This window comes from Cnephaeus nilssonii, assembly GCF_951640355.1.
Source record: "Cnephaeus nilssonii genome assembly, chromosome: 1".
NCBI lineage: Eukaryota > Metazoa > Chordata > Mammalia > Chiroptera > Vespertilionidae > Cnephaeus > Cnephaeus nilssonii.
Window position 1 is genome coordinate 88,161,878 of NC_137072.1, and position 17,153 is coordinate 88,179,030.

The 17,153-nt window shown below is 42.8% G+C and overlaps 1 protein-coding gene across 11 annotated transcripts in view; it reads left to right on the top strand.

The window, feature by feature from the left end:
- Positions 1 to 17,153, top strand: part of FRYL (FRY like transcription coactivator) — a 245,723-nt gene that overhangs the window by 209,601 nt on the left and 18,969 nt on the right. For all 11 annotated transcript variants that reach the window (XM_079771144.1, XM_079771135.1, XM_079771136.1 and 8 more), the window contains 6 exons: positions 1,070 to 1,231; positions 1,565 to 1,639; positions 1,958 to 2,134; positions 6,492 to 6,695; positions 9,341 to 9,505; positions 14,698 to 14,948. In XM_079771144.1, coding sequence (XP_079627270.1) covers positions 1,070 to 1,231; positions 1,565 to 1,639; positions 1,958 to 2,134; positions 6,492 to 6,695; positions 9,341 to 9,505; positions 14,698 to 14,948 — 1,034 coding nt within the window. The remainder of the gene's footprint in view (positions 1 to 1,069; positions 1,232 to 1,564; positions 1,640 to 1,957; positions 2,135 to 6,491; positions 6,696 to 9,340; positions 9,506 to 14,697; positions 14,949 to 17,153) is intronic.

Sequence of the window (17,153 nt, forward strand, 5' to 3'; positions counted from 1 at the left end):
ATATATATAAATGAGTTTTGAATCTTCATAGAATTTGTACTGAAATAAATTTTGGATTTGTAGTAAGAAGCTACCCAGATATCTTTCTCATTGAAGTTGTTACTTATCTTGAATCTTTGCAAAAGCATGTTTTTGAAGCCCATTTAACAATGCATTGAAAAAATACCAAAATGTTAGTAGATGTTAAATCTGAATGGTGAGATTTTTTAAAAATTATTTTTACATTCTCTGAGCTTTCAAAGAAGATACCCTAATATATAAAAAGCCAGAGGCCATCATAACTGAAACAACCGGACAGACAACCGAACAGCAGGCTGCATGGGGTGACAAGGCTGGCAGGGGGGTTAGTGAGGGATGACCAAATGACTGAAGAGCAGGCTGCGTGGGGCAACCAGGCCGGCGGGGGTGGGGGGGCAGTTGGGGGCAAGCAGGCTGGCAGAGTAGGGCAGTTGGGGGCAATTAGGCCAGCAGGGGAGGGCAGCTGTGGGCGACCGGTCCAGCAGGGGAGGGCAGTTGGGGGCGACTGGGCCGGCAGGCGAGAGCAGTTTGGGGTGATCAGGGAGCAGTTAGGCGTCAATCAGGCTGGCAGGCAGAAGCGATTAGGGGCAATCAGACAGGCAGGTGAGTAGTTAGGAGGCAGCAGTCCTGGATTGTGAGAGGGATTCCTGATTGGAGAGGGTGCAGGCTGGGCTGAGGGACACCCCTCCCCCCCCCCCAGTGCACGAATTTTGTGCACCGGGCCTCTAGTATTTTATAATCACATGGGGAAAGATTGGAGGTGGTTGGTTTTTTGTTTGTTTTGTTTTTTGAGGTGGTTGTTTTTAAAGAAAGCAGATCTATATTGAAAATAGGAATAAGCTCTCTGATAGTCTCAGAGACTCAAATAAAGTGAAATCTCTTGATTAGAAAAAGAGACAACTTTGATTTTTGTAACATCTGCCACATGATAAGTAATTTTTCTCCTTATGCTATGTTTTGGTTGGTTGTTTAAAAAAATATCATAGATACACTGTCAACCCTTTTATGTTGAAACATTTGAGTCAAACATTGGCATTTTGTTTCTGTGTAGACACCAATTATTGGAAACAAATATGGTGATCAACACACCACAGCTGGAAGAAATGGGAAACCCAAAGTTATTGCTGTTACTAGAAGTACTTCTTCTACTTCCTCTGGTTCTAATTCTAATGCCTTGGTCCCTGTTAGCTGGAAAAGGCCACAGTTATCACAGGTACGTAAAACAACATCAAAACTGAACATTCATGCCCGGCAGGAGTGGCTCAGTTGGTTGAGCATCGTCCCATGCACCGAAAGTTGCTGGTTCAGTTCCAGTCAGGGCATACACCTGAGTTACGGGTTCCATTTACGGTTGGGGCACATACGGAACACAACTGATCAATGATTCTCTCCCCCCACCTCCCAAGCATGTCCTCGGGTGAGGGTTTAAAAAGGACCCTGAACATTTGTGAAATAGAAGAATCAACTTTATTATATGTATGAAAACTTGAGAAATTGTCTTATTTTATCAGTAATCCTAACATTTGAATTTTTTTTTCCCCCTTAGCGAAGAACAAGAGAAAAGCTAATGAATGTGCTTGCTCTCTGTGGCCCAGAGTCTGGCCTCCCAAAGAACCCCTCAGTGAGTAATCATGAAAGCATGTGGAGAGGTTTTAAAAATCCTGTTGTGCCAGGAAGAGAGGGAAATTATTGTCTCCTTGCTTGCCTTTTTTAACTTAACCTTAGTATTGACTAAGCATGAAAAAGCATGACTTGTCTTTGTGATGCTTGGCAGCTGTGCTAATTAAGTATTCAACCAGTTAGGCGTCAGCATGAAAACCAGTGGAAGCTCTGAGTTCACTGGCAGTTGAGGCCTGCAGTGGCTCTTAGGGCGAGGACGTCTCATATGCAGAATGACAAAGCTGACAGGTGGCTTTTTATTTTTTTGTGGGGGGGTCAGGTGGTATTTTCTTCTAACGAAGATTTGGAAGTCGGTGACCAACAGACTAGTCTAATTTCTGCAACAGAAGACGTAATTCACGAGGAAGAAGTACCTGTGGAAGATAATACCAGTGAACAACAGTTTGGAGTTTTTAAGGATTTTGACTTTTTAGATGTTGAATTGGAAGATGCAGAGGTAAGGATATGAGCTTCTATTGTAATATTTATAGAATAGTTGTAACTGTATTAAGAATTAAAGATTTGACCATAGACTCTTTTCTTATTAAGGTCAGTGTAAGGTCAAGAATATAAAAACCTAAATTGGGAACTAAATATGATTAGTACAATCAGTCCAATAGCAGAATAAATCTGAAATAATAAGAGGAACATCTACTATTTTTTTTTGTCTTTATCTTTCAAAATAGAAAGTAAGAAATGGATTTCTTCCAAAGTCCTTTTTTTAATCTTTTTTATTTTTAATTACAGTTGACATTAATATATTAGTGTCAGGTGTATTGCACAGTGCTTAGACATTTATATAATTTACAAAGTGATTCCCACCAGTAAGTCTAGTACCCACCTGACACCATACGTAGTTATGACAATATTATTGACTGTATTTCCTAGGCTGTGCCAAAAGTATTTTTTAAATTTAGGGCGAGCTTAGGCTTAAATGCTTGGCATGTGATATAGAAACTAATGTGCAGCAAAACAGTAAAACAATTAAATTTATCAGACAGTTTTAAAGAGCATGGCGCTTACACTAACTTGATGGTTCAAAAGAATTTGAGTCTCTTAAAACTTTTTCCTATGGACGGAGACTCTCCCTGTGGCATCCTCACCGCTTTCTACTTGTCGATGTAGCCAGCTCTCTCAAATGCCTCATCTCAGCTAACACCCAAAGGGCTTTCTCCTCTCGATGGATTCAGTTTAGATCAAATTGACGGTTTTGTCCGTTCAGATGCTTTCCAAATGGAAAACCCAACTCAGAAAGTGGGTTTATGAGCTCACAAAGCCGAGCCAGGCCGTCGGGGCTTCGATAGGTATGGAGCGCTGTGATCTCTGCGTCTCTCTCTGCAGTTCTCCACGCTCTGCCCTTCCCTTTAAGTCAGCCTGACCTCAGATGGCGGAGAGATGGCTGTCCCTGCTTGCTGTGGGTGGCCTCACATCCCCAGCGGCAGTGTTCAGAAGTGGGGTCCCTTCCAGAAATGCTCTCATGAGAGGAAAGACGATGCTCTCCTAAACTCTTTTAGTGAATTTCTTGTCACATCTCCTTGGCCCACAGTGAGACGTGTGCCAGTTTCTGAAACAGTCACTGGGGCAAAGTGAATAGGCTTGCCCTGGTTGCCTTGAGCTCTTCGGGGCCTCTCCCTATAGCTGAGGTCAGTACCCTAAACCACAGTGACCCAAACGTGAGAAAAGTTCATGTCAGATAGGTTAAGAAAATGTTCATTCTGAAATTGTTACCAGTATCGGTATTCAAGAGCCTCAAGCGCCTTATGTGGTATCCATACCATGGCATTGATATATCTTTCTCCAAAGTATTTAAAATCACCCATATAAACGCGTATGCATTCGAGTCCCTTGAAGGGGTATTTCCTTTGGCTCTCATAGGTGAGGTGCAGGGATGAAGTGTAATGGCCTGTGCCACGTCACATCATTAGCTGTTGATGGGAAACCAGATAGGGAGGTCCGCTTACATGTTTCAGCCTCCCCTACAGATAGGAGGATAGGACCACAGAGCCTCGGAGAGATGCCTGTACACTAGCTTAGGAGCTACGCAGGCTTCTCTGTGGTGGTTCACCATTTACGTATTCCCAAAGACACACTGTACAGGTCCATTAGGAGCCCCACAAGCATTACTCAGCACCTTGTAGGGCAGTGGCTTTTAAACATTTTGGGGGTTTTTCCCCACTGTGATCCATAGTTAATACATTTATATCACATCCAAATATATACATGCACACACCTTATTTTTCTTAGAACTGTAATTTTTTAAACTTTTTTTTTAATCCTCACCTGAGGATATTTTTCCATTGATTTTTGAGGGTGGAAGAAAGAGGGAAAGACAGAGAGAAACAGAAACACATCAATTGGTTGCCTCCTACATGAGCCCTGACCAGGGTCTGGGCCAGGGAGGAGCCTGCAACCAAGGTACATGCCCTTGACCGGAATCGACCCCAGACTCTTTTGTCTGCAGGCCGACGCTCTATCCATTGAGCAAAACCAGCTAGGGCTACATGCACACACCTTTATAATACAATATTCAAGAGTATGCATCCCTACTCAGTGCTTTATGCACACTGATATTTTCTATTTATCTCCCTTTTATTTTATACTTGTTTTCCAAAAGGGCAGGTCACCACCCTCTAGAATTAATTTCAGAAATTTTGATGAGCTCAGTGGTTGAGTGTTGACTGTTCAATTCCCAGTCAGGGCACATGCCCAGGTTGCAGGCTCGATCCCCAGTTTGGAGGGGATGCAGGAGGCAGCTGATCAATGATTCTCTCTCAGCACTAATGATTCTATCTCTCTCCCTCTCCCTTCCTCTCTGAAATACAAATATATATGTATATTTTTAAAAATGTGATAGGTTGAAGAGACCTGCTGCCCTACCTCAAGGGCATGTGCAGCTGCTGAATTCTTTTGTAGTTATTTGCTTCTTAGAGTTCAGAATTTAAAACTTCTAAAGGTAGGCCCTTGACATTTTTGTAATGATAAAATTATTTTTGTGGGTTTTTTTTGTTTGTTTTGGAACACTAAATGCTTCGTAGTTCATCTAATACTCTAAAATGTCAGTGGTGGTAAAAATGGCTTTTGAATACAACTTCAGTCATATGAAATTAAAGATGCTCATTACAGGTCCATCTTTAATTCAAATGACAGTATTTTGGGAAGAGTGGTGCTAATTTCTGCCTCATAATTAGGCCAAATCAAATGATGGAGATTTTTCTAAAATCTAAATATAGTCTTGCTTAAAACAGGGTAACAGGAAAGACTTTGTGACAAAACAAAAAATAACTGCCAATGAGACGTTGAAAGCCCAGTGCGTGTGAGGGGTGTTACCAGCACTATGTATGAGACGCAATAGTATTTGGAACGTGTTCCAGAAAGGTGGCTCTTCAGGCTCTGGCCTGCAGAGCCCGAGGGCCTCTAGGACAGGCGTCCTCAAACTACGGCCCGCGGGCCACATGCGGGTGTTTTTGCCATTTTGTTTTTTTACTTCAAAATAAGATCTGTGCAGTGTGCATAGGAATTTGTTCATAGTTTTTTTTAAACGATAGTCCGGCCCTCCAACGGTCTGAGGGACAGTGAACTGGCCCCCTGTTTAAAAAGTTTGAGGACCGCTGCTCTAGGACATGCCCTGGAAGCCGGGGAAGGGCCAAGAGCCAAGTGGCTAGAGCTCCTGGTTCGACAAGAGCAGCTCTGCTTTTGTTCATCAATTTTATACAGCTGGCTTCCGCCTTAAATTTTATTTGAAATATTGCTCTGCTTTATTTACTTTTTTTTTTTTTTTAAGGCTTTGAAAGCCTCTATTCGGGACAATCCCTCTTGAGTAAAGGAACACCAAAAAATCACACTTTGCTGGCCGACTCACTGTGATTTGTCATGTCAGGGTTTAGGAAAGAGTCGTAAGAATTATATCCTTACAAAAGGAAGATCAGCTTAGAGTAAAAGAAACTTACATAAATCTGGGGTGAAACGGAAACTCGTCATATTCCCTCTAGACCTTTTGAAGTGGCCAGAGTTATGTCTCGATAGCTGTAATAGCTTAAACTGTTTTATAATAAGAAATGACCATTTGGTTTAGTCAGAACCATCCTACAGACTAAAAACAGTTATGACCTTGTATGTTTTCAACTCCATGTTAGTTTAAGTCAGTTTTGCATTGTATCAAGTAGTAAGTCGATGTGAATTTTGAAGATCTTAAGTTTGTGTTGCTGAAGTGTATCATAGAAATGTTGTTTTCATTGTCTGTCTCCGACTTCTTCACATAGCTTGCATTAAAAAGTAATTTAAATCACACGTTGGCTTCTTGCACAAAGCTTAATCCAGAGCTTGAATCAGTCTTTGAGTTAGAGAAATCACAGAGTTTTCCCCAACAAGTGTAGTGTATATTTAAATGTTTGTCTTCGTTCTTGCTAATTCTGTGTGTTTTCCTTTTTGCTAACCAGGAGCTGCAGGTAAGTTGCAGCCTGGTGTTGTGGGTTGTGTATTTGTTGTTGTCTGTGGTGTATTTGTCTTCATTGTGTTTGTGTGTTAGACTAGAAATGGCCTCGATAGTAGATTTTTGTTGGTCCCCAGTAATCAATGTAGAAAGTTAAGAAAATTACTTAGTTAAAAGGAGGTTTTCAACCAAATATTTTGATCTCTTGAAATATAAATATTTAATGATGTCTTAAAAGTTTCAAGAAACTGAAGGGCTGATTGAAACTCTGCTTATGACGATGCACTGAGTATGTTTCATCTCGGTATATGTTTCCCCCGTGTATGACATTTACTGCGGTTACAAGCATGTGTTTGCGGTCTTAAAAGTCACATTGCTTTTCCAGGGGGAGAGTATGGACAATTTCAACTGGGGAGTCCGCCGGCGCTCGCTGGACAGCATTGACAAAGGGGACACGCCGTCCCTCCAGGAGTACCAGTGCTCCAGCAGCACCCCCAGCCTGAACCTGACCAACCAGGAGGACACGGACGAGTCCTCGGAGGAGGAGGCGGCCCTCACAGCGAGCCAGATACTCTCGCGCACGCAGATGGTACCCAGTTACCTCCTCCCACAGCGACAGCTGCTCTCCTTATCCTCTTAACCTCCAACCTAGGAATTCCCGTTTCTTGATAGTCTGGTTTTCATTTCAGTTTGGGTAAAATGCACACACTGAAATGGAAATACAGACTCGCAGCAGAAACGGGGTACGCTGTTACCCTGACAGGACGTCGGCGCTGCACACCCCGTCGCTAATGCAGGTTTTACATCGCTTCCCTCCTGGCAGCGGCGAATTGGTCTGGGCCTTTTCAGAGGCCCTCCCGTGAATGACACATGTTTTCAGTGTCAGTGCGAATACCAGTTTGCTACCCGCTTTTCTCTTCTAGTCAGTGTGGAAAGACGGAGCACGACTTTGGTCTCACAATCAAGTCAGTTACTAGCAGAGGGAGCTTCTGACTTGTATCCCGTGGGCTGATGACAGAGAGTTAAAGAATGAGTGGAAAATGAGGAAAAGAAGGCTGTAGAGTCGTCTGGTCCTTCGGAACTGCGGGGGTGAAGGGCCGTTGGATGCAGTGTGAGGAAGGGTGTGGGGAACAGCCCCCGCGGTGCCCGCGGCGGAGAGTCATCTCTGTGTCCCACCGTGTGCCTTTCCACACGGAGCTGGCCGGGCCCCTCTGCTGAGCCCCACACCCCGTCTGCTGGGCCGGGGCCGCAGCGATGCTGAATGCCGGGCTGAGCTGGATTTACACCAGGTGTACAGGTCTCAGTTTGCGGTTGGCTTTCTGTCGCCTCTCACTTTTTAGCATCTCCTTGCTGCCCCACTCTGTCTCTCAGCTAACCCCCATTTAAGTATCAGAATGAGAAGCGTTGTCATTCACTGAGCGTGTAAGATGCGCCGGTCTCTGCGCACGGGGTTTTACACGGATTCGCCGCCATCACTCCCGAACCACCGACCTAGGAACGGTTGTTGCAGTTCCGCAGACTCGGTGACTCGTCCTGGGCCCGCGGCTAGGGAGTGGGTTTGAACCAGGCAGTGTGCCTCTAGACCAGTGGTTCTGTGTTTCCCGATGGTCTTAGGCTCTACAGCAGCGATTCTCAACCTGTGGGTCAAGAACCGCTAGCAAGGTCGCCTAAGACCATCGGAAAACACAGATATTTACATGACGATTCATAACAGTAGCAAAATTAGTTATGAAGTAGCAACGAAAATAATTTTATGGTTGGGGGTCACCACAACATGAGGAACTGTATTAAAGGGTCGCGGCATTGGGAAGGTTGAGAACCACTGCTCTGGACCCATGCACCCCAGGCTTGGTCCTCCATGGGACTGACTACCTTCACGGAATCAGGGGTGGGGAACCTTTTGTCGGCCAAGGGCCATCTGGATATTTATGACATCATTTGCGGACCATATAAAATGAGCAACTTAAAAATTAGCCTGCTGTATTCGGTCAGACATTTAATTAACTCACCCCTAATGCCTTGGTAGGGGGAGACCAAATGGTTTTGCGGGCCGGATGGTCCCCACCCCTGATAAAGGAATGGTTGGGTTCCTGACAACAGTGACGGAGCAGAGGAGGCAACAGGCCCTCCCAGGAGCCAGATTGTAGGCTCAGAGGCTGGCATTGCCACCCACCTGCGGTGCATCTGTGGTCAAGATTACCCCCCACCGCCGCCGCCCACCCCTTTAAGGCAGGAGGAGGAAAGCCACCTGGGCTCTAGCGAGTGCTTAATCGGGTTCCTTAGCTCTCACGAGAGCCTCGGGGCAGAACTACTGTCTCCTCCTAAGGCCAGCCCCCGTGATGGTGGCCCTGAGATAAAAAAGAACTTGAAGTAGCTACCTCCTCCTGGGGGGCGGGGGGGCGGGTAGTTTTCGTTCTACCTACTTTGAATCACAGACTTCATATTTCTTAGGTTGAATATTGACCATGAAAAATTTACAGCCTGCTTAAAAGAGGAAAAACTATATTATTTTTCCTAATTAATTAAGACTCTAAACCAGGTGTCCTCAAACTACGGCCCGCGGGCCACATGCGGGTGTTTTTGCCGTTTTGTTTTTTTACTTCAAAGTAAGATATGTGCAGTGTGCATAGGAATGTGTTCATAGTTTTTTTTTTTAAACTATAGCCCGGCCCTCCAACGGTCTGGGGGACAGTGAACTGGCCCCTGTTTAAAAAGTCTGAGGATGCCTGCTAAAAAACAACTAATGATGGGCTGCCGTGACAGCACCTTTGTTGCCCGAATTCTCTCTGTATTACTGACGGTTCGCGGTGTGGATTTTCGCTGAAGTCGGTGAACAGCCGTTCACAATGAAAACTAAGGCTGCTTCCTGAGACTCCGCGTGTGCGTGGCACCGAAGCCTCGGGGAGAGCCTGCCCACAGATACTCAGACCAACTGAAAACACAGACGCTGCTGCAAAGTGTGCGTGCGTTCAGGATGAACAGTTACGTGGAGCTCTCCCCCATTGCTGGTTCTGTTCACCAAGCTCAGCCTGCTGCGCTGATGGGGTAGCGGCATGCGTTAGCCGCGCCCCTTCGGATGGAGACTGAATGGAGCACAGGGCCATTTTAGGAAGTCAAAGATCTTTCTAACTAAGCCGTCGTTCCCCTCCCCCCTTCCCCCCCTCCCCCGAAATATGTTATGATATAGAACATGTTTCATAAATAAGGTCCCTGTTTTGCTGTTTCTCCTTTTAGTTAAGCGGTGATTCTGCTGCCGATGAAACCACACCAGACCATCCCGAGTTGCTCCAGTCCCAAGACTCCACGGGCAGCATCTCAGCAGAAGAAGTGCTTCAAATCAGAGATGAGACCCCAAGTTTGGAGCCCTCTCTAGACAATGCTAACAGCCAGCTGCCTGAGGTGGGGAGAAGTGGGGGCTGGTGCATGGCCAATTTGGGCTCCTTTTAGCCTCTGGGACATCCCTTGCTTTCCTCTCAAAAAGAGTTTTCATCCGATGATGCTAAAAATTTGATTCGTGTGCGGTATTTCTAACCTGGTGGGTTATTTTGACATAAAATCGTCCAATCCGATGATGAAAAGCAGCCGGTGGATTGAGGCAATGACCTGCAGGTTAGAAATAGCCCTGAGTGTCTGTAATGAGCATCCGTGTTGCAGAACGTGATTCGGTTCCTGCGCAGCCGCTGCGGGGGCGGTGGGCTCCTCGGTGGCGCTGCCCTCTCTAAGGCCCGCTTCGCTTTTCCATTTCTTTTTGCTTTGTGTTCGGGGTTAAGTAATCGGTGCTGTGATTGGGATGGAAACCTCAGGCCAGCTGTGTTAGCAGTTGTTTAAATGAAATCTTTAAAAAAAAAAAAAAAAAAAGACTTTGGATCTACTAGCGTTGTGTTTTTTGGAAAGGCCTGTGAGAAGTAAGCCAGAGTCCGAGCTAATGACTGACTGAAAATAAGTAAGTATTAGTTTTCTTAGTATGTTGTAGTTGTTGTTTTTAAAGATTATTATAAATACTTGCTTTAAAACTGTAATTATATAGCTCTGTTATATGTGCTTTCGTGCCTTAGTAACTATTAGGAAAATACTCTATTCTTTCAGTGTTAATCAAATCAATGTAGTCAGTAGATCTCATCATTTTAGTAAGTTGAATTCTCACGCTCTTATTAAACTGATAGTATATTTTACATCTTTAACAGTAAGCAGACGTATTTTGAAATGAAGGCGTTTTGGTGGCTTTTTAAAAATGCTCCTACTAGTATAGCTGAAGTTTAGATCATTCAACTCAGCAAACGTTCATTGAGGTTTCACTAGACGCCAGGCTCCCAGTGAGGTGCTGGGGAGACGAACCGGCACGCGCCCTGCCCGCGGGGAGACAGGAGGTTAAAAAGGAGCATCTCCTCTCAGTCCCAGAAACTCCGGGACACACGTGCTCAGGGCTCTGTGGAAGGTCGGAGGCTGGCCAGCTGCGCGCGGGGCGGTGGTGGTGAAGGACAGGCTTCCTGGCCGTGGGGACAGGCCAGTAGAGGGACACGGTGTGGAGAGACGGGGTCGTGTGACATGAGGAGGTTCTGGTGACACCCGGAAACACAGTATTTCTGGAGAACACGGTGGAGGAGAGACGGTTAGGGTCTAAGACAGGAAGGGTCCTGCGTGCCGTGCCAAAGACTGAGACTTGATCGGGAGAGGATAGGAAGTCACGGGTTTTCATTCTTCCACCATTTGCCTGTGACAAGCACCGAAGCAGATGCCCAGGTGTTGAGCCCCTGCCATGTGCTGGGCACCATTCCAGGCGCCCCGGCGCACGGCGCTGTGTGGAAGAGACAAAGGCTCCTGGGTTTTGGAGCTCAATTCCAGTAGGGGAGACACAATAAACAGTAAAACAAATAAAATAGAAATACCGTATCAGAAAGTGATCGTCTCACTCATACTGAGAAAACCTAACGGCAATGTGGTCTTGGTGAGGGAGAGGGCTAGGTGGGGTGCGTTTGAGGTGAAGCCTAAGGGACGAGGAGGAGCCACCCCTTGACGATGGGAGGGGAGTGTCCGGGTGCGGGGAGCAGCCGGGGATACGGGGGAGGGAGAGGGAGTCGGGCTGGGCTCTCCTGGTCGCCATCAGAGACCACACAGCAGGTGACCATGGGAGGATTTTCAGCAGAAGGACATGATCTGATGATGTTTCTTGTTTAAATCTCAGCTTTTCTTGTGGGAAAAGGAAAGTCGGTTCTTGCACCTGCCACAGGCAGCTTGTTGCGTTCTAGGCACCTGTCATCAGGGGAAGGCTAGGGTCTGCCTGAGTTTCAGCAGAGTCTGCACGGTAAGAGGTGTGGCGTGTGGACGGGAGGAGGCTGAGACAAGGAGATCGTGTTAGCAAGAGAAAGAGAGGGCCCGAACTAAGACCAGGTGCCTGGACGGGAGAAATGTTTACAATCGAGAACTGACAGGATTTAAAGGTGCACCTTAAGTAGACGCTATTTCTTTCAGCTGTTGGGAGGCTTGTTAAGTGAGCATTAACTGCCAGTTAATAATCCCCCGTGTCTAGCTTGGATCATAACGTTAAAAGGTCAACAGACATTCTCATTAGGAACCATGGAAACAGCAGGCTGATGCTAGAAATACCTTCTTAAGAAAAGCAGTGTGGTTAATGATTGTATGTTTTAATATTATTTAACAAATAGGACACTTAATTTTTGGTTATTAAAAAGCTATGAGCATACTAAACTACCTCCTAGAAATAATTCATATATTTCCATATAGTATATTGGAAATTGTTTTATTTCAGATGGGCATTCATTCATCCAATAATACTTAATGGGCTTACCTCCGAGGCGCTATGAAGTTCCTGATGATACTTTTTCTTTCCTCAAGGAAAAACACTTCATTTTCTTTTTTTTTTTTTCCACAGTAGTGGGTTTCATTACTAGTATAAACTGGTGGATAAGAACGAAAATTTTTAAACCATAGTATTTCATTTAGAAACAGTTCTATTGACATTAAAACTGTCACCCAAAAGAATGCTGTTCACAAGAGAATAATACAAGCTTGTATCTGTTGGGTGTATTGGCCTAATTTGGTTTTCCCTGCTGTGCCTAAAAATGTCAAATGACCCCAAATTGCCCCCTTTTTAATAAAGTATGAAAGCCCCAAGATATTGAAATAAAACCATAACTCTATTGCTTAAAGCATTTTCTTAAAATAAGGAATAGAATTAATTTTAATAGGTGAACTATTTTACGAATAAAGAAAAAAAATCCATCCCTAGGAGTGTTTTTGAATTTTTTCTCTTAGATTACGTTAATATCAGGAAGATAAAACAACAGGCAACGGTGTTTCATGTCATGCCTGGAACTTCTGGGCTGGACGGGACTCGGTTCTGAACTTGTGTTTATTAGAGAAACCTTCACAGAGGATTTCTTCTAGTGTTTATAATAGTTTGAAGACCAGTTCACCGATGACAGAAATTATTCCTTATAGGTATTGAATCTTTGAATGTAACAAAGTATGTTTGTGTTTGTCTAATAAGAAAATTTGATTCTCATAATCTACATATAGCCATGGAATCCATTCCATTAGCCCAAAAGCAGTGTCTTCATGAAATCTAGGTGCTATAGAAAATTTCAGTGTATATTATGTAATATATGTACAATTATAAAAATTATTTTCCAAGAACAAATGACAACCAGACATAGGTATAAACTAATGAAAAATGAGAGCATTATACTAAGAAGTTTGGTGGATTAGTTCAACCTGATATGTTTAAATTGATGTAGAAGGAAAAATTAACACCAATAAAAATTCTAGGTGTAGAAATGTCTCTAGCACTATCACATAAACTGTCTTTCCAAATAACTGATGCTTATTACTTAATGGCCAAATCATCAAAAAAGAAAATTTTAGATGGAAACCTTTGAGTGTGTTGAATATAAGTTAATGGGATGACTAAGGAATACTTGTACTGTATTATTTTTTAAGTATTATTCTGTGAAGACTCAATCCCTTCGTGCACACCTTGTATTTTCTTGCCATATTTCTGTGCCTTTGACAACTTCTAATTCCTTCTCCCTGAAATACTACCAATCTTAGCTTGGGCTGTTGTAACAAAATACCATCAGCTGGGTAGCTTATCAACAACAGAAATCGATTTCTCACAGTTCCAGAGGCCAACAAATCCAAGATCAAGGTGCAGGCCAATTCATGGTCTGGCGAGGGCCCTCTGCCTGGTAGCAGATGACTTTTCTTGCTGTGTCTTCACATGGAGGGAAACAGAGCTGGCTAGCTCTCTGGCCTCTCATAAGGGCCCTGATCCCATTCAGGAGGGCTCCACTCTCATGACCTAATCACCTCCCAAAGGCTCTGCCTCCTGATACCATCCACGGGCGTGTAGGGTTTCAGGTGTAAATTTTGGGAGGACAGATATTCATTCCACAGCTCAACCCCATCTTGTCACAGCCCATCACGTTTCCTCCAAAGAGACGGGTCTCAATTGCTTCAACCAGATGGGATCTTTCCCTTCTTTGAGTACCAGTAGTCCCTTGTCTATTGCTTACGATATTTACCTTACACTTACCATATTCCTTTATCTCAGAGCACCCAGCCCAGAACCTGATCAGAATCCTTCTTTTATTATATAAATTTTACAGATGAATAAGCCAAGGCCCAGGCTGGTCAAAAGTCAAGGGTTCTGACTTTAACTTACTTTTTGTATTTTGGAAGAATATTTTATTTTTATCCATGAAAACGAGATAAGAAACTAACGTAAAACTAAATAGTAACTTGGGTCTAAGCAATAAAAGAAGCTGGTCTTTATTCTTAAAACTGTAAGGAACCAATAGTGCTCATTTTCAAACTGATTAATATCCATGCAAATTTGTATTATCATTTGCTTGGGGTTTGAAGAATGCAGTCATCCTGTTTGATAAATGAGCTTGTAATTCATTTACTTTTCAAAAATAAAAGTCTAAAATTTCCCAGTGGTTTCTGAACTGTAACTCAGTGATGTAATGAGGTTGTGTGGTCTTAATACCTGAAAGCAATTGTTAATCACAAGTATTCAGCTCATTGATGCCAGGGAGACCATGAACCATCATTGTTTCAGTTTAATTCTCCTGATTAGTCAGGACCTGTTCCTGATTCATGGGCAGCCCCACAGGGCCGGTGGGTTAATTATTTTGAATTATCCCCCTTCCTTATATCTAGAATTTACTGGATATAATGTTCTGGTATAATGAAAGGAATGCTATTTTATGTGAGAGAGAATTTATAGTAATAGAAACTTCTTATGTATAATTAGAATATGTATGTGAGAAGATATTTTTCCAAAGAATATATTTCTAACTAAACACCTAAATCCTCTTAAGAGAACTCCTTGATGTTTCTATGTGGCAATAGGTGGTAACAAATTAATTTCATTTTTTTTTTAAACCTGGGACTATTTCTAAAAAAAACAACTTTATATAATCAGAATCTAAAAACTCCAAAAATTAAAACTGTATATATGAAGACAACTTAATAAAATAGTTGTATATTGATGGCAATAGTCGTTATTTTGTGTTGATAAATTGTCTGTTTTAACGTTATTAAAGTCCATAACAATACTGTCTTCACAGGATACAAGTTCAGTATTAAAGGAGGAACAGGTTATTACAGCCTTTGGAGATGCAGGGGCATACGTAATTCAAGAACAGCAGGATTCTCTCGTGTGCCAAGGAATTCTTGATTTAGAGGAAACTGACATGCCAGAGCCTCTGGCCCCTGAGAGCTACCCAGAGTCCATCTGTGAGGACGATGTCACCTTAGCTTTGAAAGAACTAGATGAAAGATGTGAGGAGGAAGAAGCTGATTTTTCTGGACTGTCTAGGTGAGAAAAAGGCATCACAAACACGTTCATGAGTTGATATCTTTGCTCCCACCCCCTCCCAAATATCACCCTCTATTCCAGTTTACTTTCATTTCTGTGTATGTTTTAGTCATACTATCTTCATTTTTAAAGATAAAATGATTTACTGTGGTGGGTTTATTTTTTTATTAACATTCACTTAAAGAAAAACAAATGAGCATTTCTCAAGGCATAGTGAGTGTCATTATACATTTTTAGAAGCAGCTAATACCTATTTTGGCAGAATGCCTAATAGCCAAATGTTAAAATCAGTATTGGGCCATGGCCAGATCCACGTATCAAAATCATGGAGTGAACTTTTATGATACCAGAATAAATCTGAAATATACCTAAAAATGATTTTCCACTTTCATTATCAGTGGTCAGATTTTTCATGTTTGACATATAAAGAGCAGAAGTGATGATTTTTTAGTACTCTCAGACTGTTCCTTCTACATGTTTCTCTAGTCTACAATCTGACACTCCTTGATAATTATTCTTACACAGAAATATTTAGTAATCATCAAATGTCAGTTTTACTCTTGCAATAAAAAGTATTCAGTTGTACCTCAATTGATAATAGAGTTTAAATATGTATAACAGGTGAGGATAATTTTCACTCTTGGTATATCTAGAGTCTGACCTACATATGGACGTGGACATTCAGACATGAACAGCACCTTGTTGATGTTTTTCATTTGGATATGACAGTAGCCTATGCACTCGCTCACTCACCGATCAAGATCAAGTTCAGGGATGCCAGAAGCAATGTGGGGGTAGAGAGCCAGCTGTTCATCTTTCTAAAAGGCTGAAGTCAAATGGTTGACTGATAGTGAAATGGAATAGAGCATCCCTACTAATTACAGAGGCACATCCACTCAAGCTTACAGGATACATTTGGTTCAAATCAGTCACCCCCGTGACACTTTAAAAATTAAGCTTTTTGAGGTATAATTTAACTGTTCACTTCGAACATCTGCTTTGTTTTCATCTTTTCCCCCAACCTTTCCTCAGATCCTCCTCTTCACCATTTCTGCCCTGTAAGGTGGAACAGGCCCCGGGAAGGCCTGGAGGAACCCGTTTCTTTATGGAGTGTCTGGACAAGCTCTGCATCCTCAGGACCCAGAGTTGCACACTCCATACGTTGTCCAGCCCAAATACATCTTTTTTTTTTCATCGTTCCATTTTTGTATCTGACTCTTGGGATTACAAATTCCTTACAGAAAATGGCTAGGTTGTATGTTTCTTTTGCATAAAATCTGTCACTGCCATACTGCTGAGCACGCAGTATGTGAAGTAGCTGAGCTGGCACTGCGTGTCAGGGCTTTTATTATCGGGTTTGGACCCATCGTCCTGGATTCAGATTCTGGTTCTGTCATTTTGTACCCAACTACCTAAGCACATTATTTAACCTCCCTGAACTGTTTTGGCATGATTCACGTTGGTTGAGCGTCGTCCTGTGCACCAAAAGGTTGCCAGTTCGTTTCCCAGTTGGGGTGCATACAGAAGCAACCAATTAATGTTTCTCTCTCACATAGATGTTTCTTTCTCTCTCTCTCTCTAAGCATGCCTTTGGGTGAGGATTAGAAACAATAAACAAGCAAACTGTTTTTTCCTCATCGAGAAAATTGAGATAATAGTGTCTAACCCTCATAGAGTTGCTGTGAAGAATGAATGAAACAATCCATATAAAGTACCTAACACAGCCCCTGACACAAGTACATGGCCAAAACTTTTTTAATATCATCATAATCATCAATTTGGGCCTCCAAAATTAACCATTTAAAATGGAAATTTTTTTAATTTATTGAGGTAACGTCGGTTAATAACATTATATACATTTCAGGTGTACAACATTGTAATTTGGCATCTTGTATACTCCTGCATGTTCACACCAAAAGTCTACTTTTTTTCTCATTACCGTATATTTGACCCCTTTACCCAATTCATCTTTCTTCACCCTCTTCCCCTCTGGTAACCATCATTCTGTTGTCTGTATCTATGAGTTTGTTTATGTAACATGAAAGCTTTCTAATCTGAATTATTCATAGCCATTACTGAAATTAGTCCATAGCGCTGGCATATCATAGGACTTGGGTTGTTTTAAGGTAGTCGAGTGAAATTAGATTTCTAATTCCAACGAGGCTAAGTAGACGGTGCTAACCAGAAATCTGCTTACTTGTGCTT